Source organism: Odocoileus virginianus, chromosome 9 (assembly GCF_023699985.2).
Source record: "Odocoileus virginianus isolate 20LAN1187 ecotype Illinois chromosome 9, Ovbor_1.2, whole genome shotgun sequence".
Taxonomy (NCBI): Eukaryota; Metazoa; Chordata; class Mammalia; order Artiodactyla; family Cervidae; genus Odocoileus; species Odocoileus virginianus.
The window spans coordinates 39,609,937-39,623,336 of record NC_069682.1 but is presented as its reverse complement, the minus strand read 5'-3'; the positions used below and the strand labels follow the sequence as shown (position 1 = coordinate 39,623,336).

General features: G+C 48.0%; 1 protein-coding gene across 6 annotated transcripts in view; it reads right to left on the bottom strand.

The window, feature by feature from the left end:
• Positions 1–13,335, bottom strand: part of ANKRD16 (ankyrin repeat domain 16) — a 41,743-nt gene extending 28,408 nt beyond the window's left edge. For 3 of the 6 annotated variants that reach the window (XM_020877956.2, XM_070472262.1, XM_070472261.1), the window contains exons 1-6: positions 12,926–13,335; positions 9,638–9,858; positions 7,691–7,733; positions 5,682–5,790; positions 5,021–5,182; positions 2,541–2,619 (exon numbers count right to left, since the gene is read on the bottom strand). In XM_020877956.2, coding sequence (XP_020733615.2) covers positions 2,541–2,619; positions 5,021–5,182; positions 5,682–5,790; positions 7,691–7,733; positions 9,638–9,858; positions 12,926–13,245 — 934 coding nt within the window. In that variant the 5' untranslated portion in view covers positions 13,246–13,335. The other 3 variants (XM_020877949.2, XM_020877942.2, XM_070472260.1) reach the window with 3 other exon arrangements.
• Positions 13,336–13,400: the final 65 nt, after the last annotated feature.

The following is a 13,400-nucleotide window of genomic DNA, read 5'->3' as shown; positions in this document are numbered from 1 at the left end:
AAGCCTGTGAAAGAAGAAAGTAAACAGGCCAGTCATGTTTTGTGGCTCAAGGCAAAGGCAAGTTGCTACATTCTAAATATCATCATGGCCTTTCCACACGTGATTTATTTTAAAACAACTATTTTATTTTTTGGCTGTACCTCGGGGTGGGCAGGGATTGAACCTGGGCCCCTGCAGTGGAAGCGCAGTCTTAACCACTGAACCACCAGGGAAGTCCCACCCTGTATTTTCATGCTTCTCTAAGGATTCCCAGTGCCGACTTCATCCCCATCATCGACTCCACTCGAAGGTAGGAAAAGTGAATCAGAGACCCTGGAAAGAGTCCGACTGTGCAACGGGCTGTCATCAAGCCAGGAAGCCAGCTGCCTCATCCCGGGGGGGCGGTCCTCCACCCAAGGGGGCGTGCAGAAAACACCGACTCCTGGCCTATTTCACTGTACCTGCTGGCGACTGAAGCAGCAGCACATGCATTCCCGTGGATTCACTATCTATCTCTGGAAACGCCCTCAGCCATCGTGCTGTGGTCGAAGCACTGAAGGACGTCGGGGCTCCGTGTGAGATGCTGAGCCAGGGCGCCCGAGATGTCCGGAGAGTCCTGGAGCCCGGAGCTCAGGAGGAACTGGACACAGGCCGCGTGCTGCCCCGCGCAGGCCAGGTGCAGGGCTGGGTGGGGACAGAGGACCCAGCTCAGGGCTTTACCCACAGCAGTACAGACAGGGGAGCCGGGTGCCCCTGATAGAAACTCTGGTTCCTTCAGCTGCACAGATTTCATAGTTCCATATTCATGCCTATGACTTTGTCTACTCTGGATCTAAACATTTTTCCTTTTAACCTGATTTGGTCAGAAATGGTTTTAAAAGTAACAGAACCAATTGGGGAAGATTTGAGACTTGTCTAAAACACAGAAGTAAGTTCATGAGTCATGTCTGACTCTTTTTCAACCCCACAAACTGTAGCCTGCATCAGGCTCTCCTGTCCATGGGATTCTCCAGCAAGAATACTGGAGTGGGGTCCCATATCCTTCTCCAGGGAGATCTTCCCAACCCAGGGATCAAACCTGGTCCTCCCACATTGCAGGCAGATTTTTCACCATGTGAGCCACCAGGGAGCCCAGGTGGCCTAGTGGTAAAAAGAATCTGCCTGACAGTGGAAGACCCGCTGGAGACCCGGGTTCGATCCCTGGGTCAGGAGGATCCCCTGGAGGAGGACATGGCACCCCACTCCAGTATTCTTGCCTGGAGAATCCCATGGCCAGAGGAGCCTGGCTCGGGCTACCATCTAGGGGGTCACAAAGAGTCGGACACGATTGACATGCACACAGCAAATTAATAAGAACCAGGAGATTTTCAATGGTACAGAAGGCGTTTTCAAAGTTTTGTGAATTCACTGTGTAAGTTAAAAATATCACTATGAGTAAGAAAGATGTAACGGAAAGAAAAAAACTGCTGACACGCCTTCCCACTCTGGTTAGAAACTGGCACTGAGGGTTCGCAGTCTGCTTCCTGGGGGCTGGAAGAGCCTAGGTCCTGCTCCCCTGCCATCAGGAGAAAGTTTGTGTGCCTGGACTCAGTGGCCTCCATCTGCAGCCCTGGAGTAAGAGGTGGGTTACCTGTGAGCCTTGAAGCATCATAGGTCAAACTAAACCCTGGCAAGATGGTCACTGGTGCACAGAATGCTACTAAGAAAGTTTATTCCAAAGCCCAAGACTAAGGGGTTAGGTCTAAAAATATCTGAGCCTCAAATCTAAAAAATTATAGTGATTAAGGTTTTAAAATACATTCCAAGAGAGACGGCCTATGAAGAATCCACGTGACACCCTGGGGGCTGGTGTGATCACGGATTAACACAGAAAGCGCTTTGACATAGGAAACTCTGCTCAGTATTGTGCACCAGCCTGGATGGGGGAAGGGGGAGGTTTGGGGGAAAATCAATGCATGTGTATGTATGGCTGAGTCCCTTCACTGTTCACTGAAACCATCACAACATTGTTAATCGGCTACACCCCAAGACAAAACAAAAAGTTGAAAAAGAAAGCGCTTGGATGTCACATATGTTAAGTGATTTAAGCTACTATGAACACAGTAGCGGCAGTAAAGTATCATTGCTGCCATGGTAATAGCAATAGTTCTATAGCTTTGCAAATGGATATGTTATTTGAATTAAAAGGTACTGAGCTTTTAGAGGAATAATATTAAGACTGATTTTTCAAACATAAAAGTTCACTGTTAATTTTGTTTGGTGGTGGTTTAATTGCTCAGTCGTGACCAACTCTTGCGATCCCATGGACTGTAGCCTGCCAGGCTCCTCCATCCATGGGATTCTCCACGCAAGACTGGAGTGGGTTGCCATTTCCTTCTCCAGAGGATCTTCCTGACCCAGGAATTGAACCTGGGTCTCCTGCATTGCAGGTAGATTCTTTACCAACTGAGCTGAGGAATAATATTTTAAGACTAATTTTTCTAACACAAAAGTTCACTGTTAATTTTGTTTACATTCAGCTTACTAACAATTTTCAAAGTCCATGTAAAATGAGATCATACCTGATCGATTTCTTTCATCCTTGGAGTGGATGTCAGCACCCAAGGATAAGAGCGTCTGGACTGTGCTCACATGACCTTCCTGAGTGTTGAAATAAATGTGTTACCACTGCAGTGATGACAAAAGCAAGCCTTAAACACAAACTCTACTGCATATTAGGTGCTTTTTCTAAAGTAGTTGTTCAGTTGCTCAGTCATGTCCAATTCTTTGTGACCATGGACTGCATCATGCCAGGATTCCCTGTCCTTCACTATCTCCTGAAGTTTGTTCAAACTCATGTCAGTTGAGTCAGTGATGCCAATCAACCATCTCATCTTCTGTCACCCCCTTCTCCTCCTACCTTCAATCTTTCCCAGCATCAGGCTGTTTTCCAATGAGTCAGTTCTTCACATTAGGTGGCCAAAGTACTGGAGCTTCAGCTTCATCCTTCCAATGAATATTCAGGGTTGATTTCCTTCGGGATTGACTGGTTGGATTCCCTTGCTGTTCAATGGACTCTCAAGAGTCTTCTCCAGCACCATAGTTTGAAAGCATCAAAAGTACTTACCTGCTAAAACTGAATTTTCATATCTAAAGGAAGGCTCATCACATTACTATCAAAATCCAGTGTCAATCATTAAATAAAGATGCAGGTGGTGTTTAGTTATTAGAAGAGAGACAATCAACTTTGAAGCCAAATTATTGACCACTATCGTTGGGTTTCTGGGGAAGTAAACGGCAACCCACTCCAGGCTTCTTGCCTGGAGAATCCCATGAACAGAGGATCCTGGTGGGCTACAGTCCAGGGGGTCGCACAAGAATCTGACATGACTGAGCACGCACAAAGTGGTGCACGGCTGGGTTTCATCTCAGTGTAAGGAGTTCAAATCTTGTGATTTTCTTAGAAGACACAATTCTAAATCTTCCAAGCAAACACGCTCTTTGCTAACCCCTTAGGGGAGAAAATAGACTGGAACACAATGTAACCTCCCCGGACAGGATTCTTATCACAGCTGGCACCGTCCTTTGTGAAGCAACTGACACACCTTACATCCGGCCAGTCAGCCCATCAGTAACTGCTGAGGTGGAAAGTGAGGCTGCAGGTTCAATCTTCCCACTCGCTTTTGTCCCCCTGTGGCCCCAGACCACACACTCAGCCCACCCTCAACTATATACCCATGTTGTCAAAGGGGAACATAGGTAGGAGAGTGCAGGTCCCCAGAAGAACATCTATTCCTGAGGTTAGAAAACAAGGAAAGGCAGGCAGCCAATAATGTTAAAGATTATACACAAAACACTCACATCTTGTGAAAGAGGAGGGTGAAAGCCAACTACTTTCCTAGCAGAAAGTTCTGGACTCCTTTAACACTTCATGCATCAGTTGTTGTGGTTGTTTAGTCGTTGTGACCGACTCTACGTGACCCTATGGACTGTAGCCCGCCAGGCTCCTCTGTCCACGGGGATTCCCCAGGCAACAATAATGGAGTGGGTAGTGTCAACTACAAATTGGCACTTAACAAGAGCACTGACAATGAGTGAACAACAAAGACATTTGCCATCTGTCTCTATGGAGATTGAACCCCATGCTGCTATAGCTATTGACCTTCAACAATCCCTGAGGGAGTTCAGGGTGGAGTGAGGCCCTCTGTGCTCCAGGGAGTCTGGTGGGACAGGTCTTTATAGATAGTTGGATGTTTTTAGGAACAGATTTTATGATTTCAATCCTTGTATCTCCTCATATCTAGAGAAGCACTAAATCTCTTCATGGTGACATCAGATCTTCATGACTAACAGAAAAACCTTTTGTAAAATGAGTATTTCATGGTATGGAACTCCCCCTTCACCAAAACCTTATGTATATATTGGCCTTCCCCCACTGCTGCTCTGGAGCAGTCTCCCAGAGCTATCTGAGATGCTGCCTCCCAGGCTGTAGTCCTCATTTTGGCCCAAATAAAACTTAACTCGAAACTCTAAAGTTGTACATCTTTTTCAGTTGACAGTAGCCATTTCCTTTCCCAGGGGATCTTCCTGACCCAGGGACTGAACTCGCATCTCCTTCACTGGCAGGTGGGTTCTTTACCACTGAGTCGCCAGGAAATCCCTTCATATATCAGTCAGAGAGCCCAGTAAATGCAATTCCCTCCTCTTAGCTAAAGAAATCTTCTGAAATCCAGTAAAAGGATAAAGAGCTAGGAATTTCATATGATGGATTTTTATGGCTTCAAATAACATTATTCCTGAAAACAAAAAAGGTAGGAGGGAACACCTAGCACGGGCATTACATGGAGTAAAGGGCTTTTCTTTTTTACCTAGAAACAAACAGAGGCAGGTTTCTATGTAAAGGAACCCAGGACTTCAGAATCAGGACCATTTCAAGAGTATGTTATGAGCAAATTCTTTCTTCCAAAGAGATGGAGCAGAAGAATCAGGACTACAGGTTACTCATCAACAGGGTTAGGCAAGCCCTTATGGAGCTGGAACACCATTCTGGAAAGAAACAAACCTTAGCTGCGAAGTGAAGCGCAGTGAGATGGGTGGATCCTGCTCTTGCATCAACATTGACGCCAAGCTCCGAGACCAGGAATCGGATGGCTTCATCCTGCCCAGTGACCGCTGCCCGGTGGATCGCCTGGGCCCCCAGTGAGTCCTCAGCTGACACGCAAGCCTAGGAGGTGAGGACGGACATGAGCAAAAAGAAGCACAGACACTTGGGTCCACAGACCTTTTGACGTGTTGGCAAAACTCTGCCGTCTACATATGTTTTTCTGGGTAGGTCATACAGAACTTTTGTCGGATTCTCAAAGGATGCTCTAACCAAAGAAGTGCTTAAGATTCAAAGCTAAGGTGCCAAAAAAGTATAGTCACTAGGGAGAGTCTGTTGTTATTATTACTATGAAACAGCTGCTGTTTATTGAAGACATTTTGCTAACTGCTTTCTGTACATTTCATTATTTAATCCTTATAGTAACCCTGTGAAAAAAGTGAAACTTGTCTGTTTTACATATGGAAACACTGATGCTTAAAGAGGTAAAGGGGGCCTACAGTGGGGAAGGTGGCAGAGTTGAGATCTGAACCCACCATCTGAATCACCATGCTTCCTGTGTATCCCCTGGGCTAAAACTTCTAGGAACAACCGAAGGGACAGAACCAAACCATTTCTCTACCTTGTGCTTTTCGAGGAGCAGCCTGGCCACGTCCGTGTGGCCACACTGAACGGCATCCATGAAGGGCGTGAGGCCACACCTGTCTCTGCAGTCCGGTTCGTACTGGCACCTGGAGCCCAGACCCAAGGCAACAGCTGAGAACAGTCACCGCTTCAAACCTGACAGCGCTGACTCTGGCCCACCTGCCTTACAGAGTATCCATGAGGACCTGATGTGCTTGCCCTGTGTCCCCGCCTCAGCGTCTGGGGAGCACGTTGGTATCCCAGCAAACCTGCTCCTCCCCCAACATCCCATCCCATTTTAGGGATCGTCATCTCTCCAGATTCTTATGCAGAGCTTTACAGTCGCCCCTTATTGCTCACAAAACCTCTCAATTCTCCAGCCAGCATGTGAAACAAATTGGTATCCTTCTTTCCAGCTTCATCTTCACCCCTCAAGACGGAGGCAACAGGCAACAGCCTCCTACCTATTTTTCTCTCTTTAGTTCCACCCCAGCCATTTTGTTCTCACCACCAATGGAGTAATCTTTTCACCACATATTTAGGTTATGGCCACTCCTGGTTAAAACCTTTAACTGCTTCCTAACCACAAAGGACAAAGTCTACAAAGCTCAACATGACCTTGTAGGTCAGGACTACGTGGAACCTACTTACTTCTCCAGGTTCCTCGGGCCTCTCCTCCCTGTGCTTAAGGAGACCCCCTTCAGTCTGGTCTCACTTCTTGGTCCCACACCCCATCTGTCCTCCTTCCATCCCTACCTTCTCTTCTTGTTTCTACTTTCTTCGCGGTCCTACCTATCTCTCCTTCTTCTTGGCCCCACTGCCTACCAGTCCTACCTTCTTCCATTCCTGCTTCTCTGCTCCCACCTTTTCTGTGGTCCTTCTTCTTGGCCCCACCTTCTTCCATTCCTACCTTCTCCTGTGTTCCTATCTTCGTGGTCCTATCTGTCTCCCTTTTTTCTCAGCCCCACCTCCTAGCTGTCCAATCTTCTTCCGTTTCTACCTTCTACTGTGTTTCTATCTTCTTTGTGGTCCTACCCAGTTCCCCTTTTTCTCAGCCCCATCTCCTACTTGTCCCATCTTCTTCTGTTCCTACCTCCAACAATCCTCCTGTCCCACCTCCTCCTGCTCCTCTAGCTACTGGCTCTTTGCTGCCTTTGCCCTTCCTGGACCCTCTGCCTGGAACATCCCAGCACCATTCTTCACCTTGCCACCTCCAAGGCATCCTTTGAATCATAGCTTCAAGGAGACCTCACAGAGTTGTTCTCCCCCCAGATCTACAGGGACTACTGGTGCTCCCGCACAGAACTGTGGACTTTCCCTTTGCAATATTATCACAACTTGTAATTTTATGACATTTCTGTGATGGTGTGTCTATACTCGGCTTCCGCACTAGCCTGCAGGCAACCAGAGAAAGGACTGTGTTTACTGCTTATTGCCTAGCGCCTAACACATAGGAGGCACTTAGAAAGCGCTGGTTGAATGAAGTATTTATGACTGCAGACAACACGTATGTCCCAACATGCAGCAGGTGAGCCCTACACAGCGATGCTCTCAGGGCACTGCATTCGGCCTCCTCTTCTTCACTCACCATCTCCTAGGTAACCTCTTCCATCCTCTGGATTCAATCGTCACTTCTATGCCAACGAGGCCCACTCCTATATCTCGGTCACACCTATTCTCTGGGCCTAGATCTGTGTCTAACCGCCTGCTGGACAATTCTTCCTGGGTGTCTCACAGGTACATGTAACTCAATGTGTCCAAAACTGACGTGCAAGTGAGTGAACAAATGTTTGTTGGATGAACAGATAAACGGATAACTTCTCCCCAGGTTTGTTAGCTGTTTTTGCTTCACCTTCTTTATCTGCTTATGTCCTTTCTTCATTTCCTTCTTGGTACCTTAGATTCTTTCTGAACAATTTGTCTGAGCTCTTTATGCAGCAACTCTTTATGATACTAACTCTGTCAGAATTAGCATATATTGTCCTCAATTTGCTGTATTGTTCTTACCTCTGAAGAAGCACCTCTACTGCCTCTAAACAGCCATGCATTGCTGGGAGGAGAGAATTGAGAATGAGAGCTTTTTAGTGCAAAATTAGAATGCCTCTTCCCTCCTGGCACCTCTCTCTGCCCTGGCCCTGTAGCTGCACCTCCCAGGAAGGAGTATTAGGTTAGGCTTGCTGCCACCGCCCCCAGAAAAGGACAGATTCAGCTGGAGGAGTGGGGAAGAGTCCTATTTTCACCTAATGGGTACAAGGCTACCCCTTTATCATCCTGTCTTTATGAGACTTTCTTGGCAAACATTTAACTCTAAACCTCCATCCTCATCCTCATGCTACAAATCCCTAGGGCCAGGCAGTTTTTGCCTAGGAAATGTAAAACATTGTAAGAGTAATCTATGACAAAATAACCAGGAATTTAATTCTGCTCCTAAAAATAACTATACTCCATAACAAAGATTTTTGACTCTCTGTTTTCCACTGTTTTGTGTGAATGACTGGGTGCTGACTGCTCCTTCACAAGAGCGGGGGAGCTCATCAGTTTATGAGCAGAGAAGCTTTTCCACTCATATGCAAAGTTTTTTTCTTTTTTAGGGGGGTGGGGGGCTGTTGAAAGGCATGTGGAACTTTAGCTGCCCAACCAGGGATCGAACCCATGCCCCTTGAGTGGAAGCATGGAGTCTAAACCACTGGATCATCAGGGAAGCCCCTATGTTCAAAGTTTTAAAAAGGATACCTTGGTTCCTAACTGCCCCCAGTGACCAGAACAACTGTGTGCCTACCTCCTCAATGATATCATGTCACAGGTCTTGACTTCCGAGAAGTCTAAAAGCCCTGTATTCAAGTTCAAGGTACTGCCCAGTAGGCTACCAATTACGGTCTAAACGTCTTTATTTGGATTCCTGAGCTACTTAATGCCCCTTTCGTCTTACACTGCTACACTTTCGCTTTTAACTAATTTAAGATAATCTACAAATATTTAGTCCAGAGTTAAGGATAATTACTCCAAAAAATCAAAAGAGTGGCCCAGAATTATATTCGACCTTATCACTGGATGAGTCACAATCCACTGGGCTTCGGGATTTAATTATAAGGACCCATGTGCTTCCCAGGTGGCGCTAGTGGTAGAGCCTGCCTGTCAATGCAGGAGGTGCAAGCGACGTGGGTTCAATCCCTGGGTCGGGAAGATCCTCTGGAAGAGGAATCGGCAACCCACTCCAGGACTCTTGCCTGGAGAATCCCATAGACAGGGGAACCTGGCTACAGTTGATGGGGTGGCAAAGAGTCAGACACGACTGAGCAGACTCTCGTTTGTATTTATTTAAATGGACAGCACCGTGGCAGGTGTTGCTGAAGATATGAGGGGACAGTCCCCTTTCCTTCTGCTTTTAATAATCATCATCATCATAATGATGTGAAAACAGCAGCTGTAGCCATCCTGAGCTCACTGTGTGTAGAGCGCTATGCTGAGTGATGTGTGTGCACCTTAATCCCCATGACCCTATGATATGGGCTTCGTTGCTGCCATTATTCTGTGGCTAAGAAACCTGCTCAAGAGATTAATTTCCTTGCCCAAGGTCAGAGACATAGTAAGGAACAGAAGCAGCCCACCATCTAACTTGTGGATGGCAATGGAAAGCCACTCCAGTGTTCTTGCCTGGAGAATTCCATGGACAGAAGAGCCTGGTGGGCTACAGTCCCTGGGGATCACAAGAGTTGGACACAACTTAGTGACTAAACCACCACCACCACCATCACCATCTAACTAACTGGGGAGGAGAAGACAGATAGAAGTGAAAAGTCACCTAAAACAAGAAAGAAGTGCAAGCTGAGGGCCGAGTGACATTGGCTTTGGAAACTGTTTGCCAAAACACCCCAAAATAGCTTGTGTTCCCTGCCCCCTACTTCCCCTGTACCACCCCCGCCACGGGGGACATCCGGCAGGTCTGGACCACACCTGCCGTGTGCAGTGGAGTCCTCCCGATCTTGCTTTCTGTCCTCCAGGCAGAGGGGCAAACTGCGAGCAGGTACTGGAGGATCAGAGGGTCGCCTTCGCGGCTGGCAATGTGGAAACTGTTCCAGCCGTCTTTGTTCTTCAGGAGTGGATTGGCGCCGTGCTCCACGAGATCCCGGATCACCTCGAGGTTTCTCCTCGTGCAGGCCATCATCAGAGGAGTCCTAAGGCCGATGGGACAAGCTGTCAGGTGGAATAGCAGCTGAGACCCTGGAAGCCCGGGACTGGGGCTTCAGAAAAATGCACACCCATGGCGGAGACAGAAGACCTGGAGGACTCAGGGGGTCTGGGAAGCAAGCAAACAGCTTTGGCTGGCAACTTCCCTGCCTGCCGTGAGGAAGCTGGCAGAAATAACCAGGGAAAAACGACTGTGATATGGGTGCCCCTACAAAGTGGGAAACACAGAGGAGGTGAAAGTGCTTCTGAACTAGTTTTTAGTATAGCACTGAACTGGGACAGAACCCATCAAAGTTACAGTTTGTGCTGAATATCTGCAAAAGAGGCACTTTGCAAGATCATCCCATTCACTTCAATCTGTAACCCTTTATTAAACTGTGGTGAAACAACTTTAAAAAGAGCATTTGCTGGAGAAGGAAATGGCAGGATTCTTGCTTGGAGAATCCCACTGACAGAGTAGCCTGGGGGGCTAAAGTCCATGGTGTTGCAGAGTTGGACATGACTGAGAGATTAAGTATGCACACACAAGCAGGGCCAAATAAATATTTTTAAAATAAATAAATAAATAAAAGAAAAAAGGAGCACTTGACACAGCACCTTGCTGAAAGGAGCCTACACTGATAGAGCAGGTAGAACAGCGGTATATTACGGTAAGTTCCTGACTTGATGTGTGTCCACACTGGGGAGACTGAACTACATCACTGTCAACTCCTCTCCTCCCACCAAACTGATTCTATACTTCTGCTTCTCATCTGCTCCTGTGTGTGTGCGTGCTCAGTCAGTCATGTCCAACTCTTTGACACCCCATGGACTGTAGCCCACTGGGCTCCTCTGACCGTGGGATTCCAGGGGCAAGAATACTGGAGTGGGTTGCCATGTCCTCCTCTGGGGGATCTTCCCGACCCAGGGATCAAACCTGTGTCTCTTGCATTGTCTGCATTGGCAGGGTATTCCCTGAGTGACCTGGGAACCCTCTCATGCCCATGACCCCTGGAAAGCAGGTAGACCCTGGTTACCTCCTATCCCCAGGGTCTGGGCCAGCCGGAGCTCAACACAACTAGATGGGTGTCAGCCAGGATTTGTCCTGAGACTGCCTTGGTATTACTTAATCATCAACAATTTTGTTTTCATTTTGTTATTTTTTATTGGGGCACAGCGGATTAACAATGTTGTGATAGTTTTAGGTGAACGGTGAAGGGACTCAGCCATACATATACATGGACCCAATCTTCCCCAAACCTCCGCTCCCATCAAGGCTGCCACATAACATGGAGCAAAGTTCCCTGTGCTATACAGTATGTCCTTATTGGGACAGCTAGGGCATTTGAGATGGTCATGTACACACTGCTACATTTAAAATGTTTCAGTTTTTTATTTCTGGTAATGTAGTAATGAGAGTGAATGAAAAATCAAGAGGGAGAAACCTGGATGAATGAAGGCTGGAATCTTCAAGAAGGGGTTTCTCAGAGGGAATGACTCCAGGGAAGAAGGGACTGGAGAAGCCAGCAAGGTGAGAACAGTCAAAAATGTCTCTCTAACTGCACTTTCTAAGCCCACAATCAAGTGAAACTTGCCCTTGTGATGGTTGTTTGGGGAGGCTGTTTCTTTATCCACAGTTCAGTTCAGTTCAGTTCAGAAATCTCTAGTCTTTCCCATTCTATCATTTTCTTCTATTGCTTTGCACTGATCACTGAGGAAGGCTATCTTATTTCTCCTTGCTATTCTTTATGCACAGAATTGTTTTAAAAGAGGTAATATGCCTCCACTATCTTTAGACCAACTTACTAGCAGCAGAAGAAAATGTCTTGTGCTTGCTGCTGCTGCTGCTGCTAAGTCGCAGCCAAAGCGCAAACCTCAAAACATAAGGATGCCTATTCCCCCATGCCAGTGGGCAAGATGCACTTTATAAAGCTATATGGCTGTCTGATGCAATTCTTTTTTATATAAGATCAGGGATTCCTTGTGGATTCATTCAGGAACTTCATTATGTTATGAACCTTCAGGTGTTCAAACATCTAAGCGCATGGACAGACATAGTGAGGATGGAAAACCATGTGGATCTTTTAACAGAATGCAATTACTTCATGTGATGGTTACAGGTGTGGTGTTGGAGAACTCTTGAGAGTCCCTTGGACTGCAAGAAGATCAAACCAGTCAATCCTAAAGGAAATCAGTCCTGAATATTCATTGGAAGGACTGATGCTGAAGCTGAAACTCCAATACTTTGGCCAACTGATGTGAAGAACTGACTCACTGGAAAAGACCCTGATGCTGGGAAAGATTGAAGGTGAGAGGAGAAGGGGACAACAGAGGATGAGATGGTTGGATGGTATCACCGACTCAATGGATGTAAGTTTGAGCAAGCTCTGGGAGTTGGTGATGGACAGGGAAGCCTGGTGTGCGGCAGTCCATGGGGTCCCAAAGAGTTGGATATGACTGGGTGACTGAACTGAACTGACGGACTAGATGTGAGCACTGTGCCTGTGAAGGTGGTCATGTAATAAGCCACACAGAGCACCCTACACACTTACCTGTGCTCACCTGTATAACTGTGAAATCTGAGTAAGTGTCCTGATTGTAGCAATGTCAGTTTCTTCTTTTTATTACTGTACTCCCCCTTTAACTTTGGAGCAAGATGTTAACTTTGGGGCAAGACTGGGGAAAGGTGCATGGAACTCCCCACTTGTCTTTGGAAATTTCTGAGAAGCGATAATTAGGAATTTCAAAACGGAAAGTTAAAAAGTGTCATGGGTGCAGTAATCATTTAGCTAGATGTTTCCAGAACATCCCATCTGGGGCCCATGCAACACGCAGTACCTACAGGCAAGTCGTAGTTCGAGTCTATTCTATCTGAGCATGCTCCTTACTGCTCTCTGCTCTATCACGGGAGGCAGTCTGGAGCAGAAGGCTGCAACAGTTAACTTCACAAGGGCAGAAACGATGCTCTGCTCTGTAGGGGAAGGCTGACCGGCTACGGTGTGAAGGCCGACCAAGAGTAGGAATCTGCCATCAGCAGGGAGGGGAGGGGGTCTCTCTGCAAGGCCCACCACTTACCAGTCGGCCTTCTTCAGGCAGTCGACCGCGGCCCCCCGGCCCAGCAGGTACCGCACGCAGTCCCGGTGACCCCTGGAGGCAGCCTCGTGCAGAGGCCGCTTGTAGTCCCGGTTGGCGGCTTCGATGTCCATGTCCCAGGCCTCGACCAGATAGGCCAAGACGTCCCGGCGGCCGTGGCGGGCGGCGCAGTGCAGGAGGGTATCCCCGGCCGGCCCCGCGCAGCCCGCGTGCCCCGCCGCCTGCAGCTCCCCGCGCAGGGCGCACAGTCGGCCGTCTTGCACCAGCCGGCACAGCCGCCGCGGGTCGGCGGGCGCGGCCATGGCCGCGGACTCGGGCCAGCCGGGGACCACCCGGGACCCTCCTCCGGGCCCTCCCCGCCTCCGCCGGGGCCCGCCTTCGAGATCCTCCCCCGGGACCGTCTGGCCCCTGGGGACCCTCTTCCGGACGACCCCAGCCTCCCAGACCCTCAGGCCTC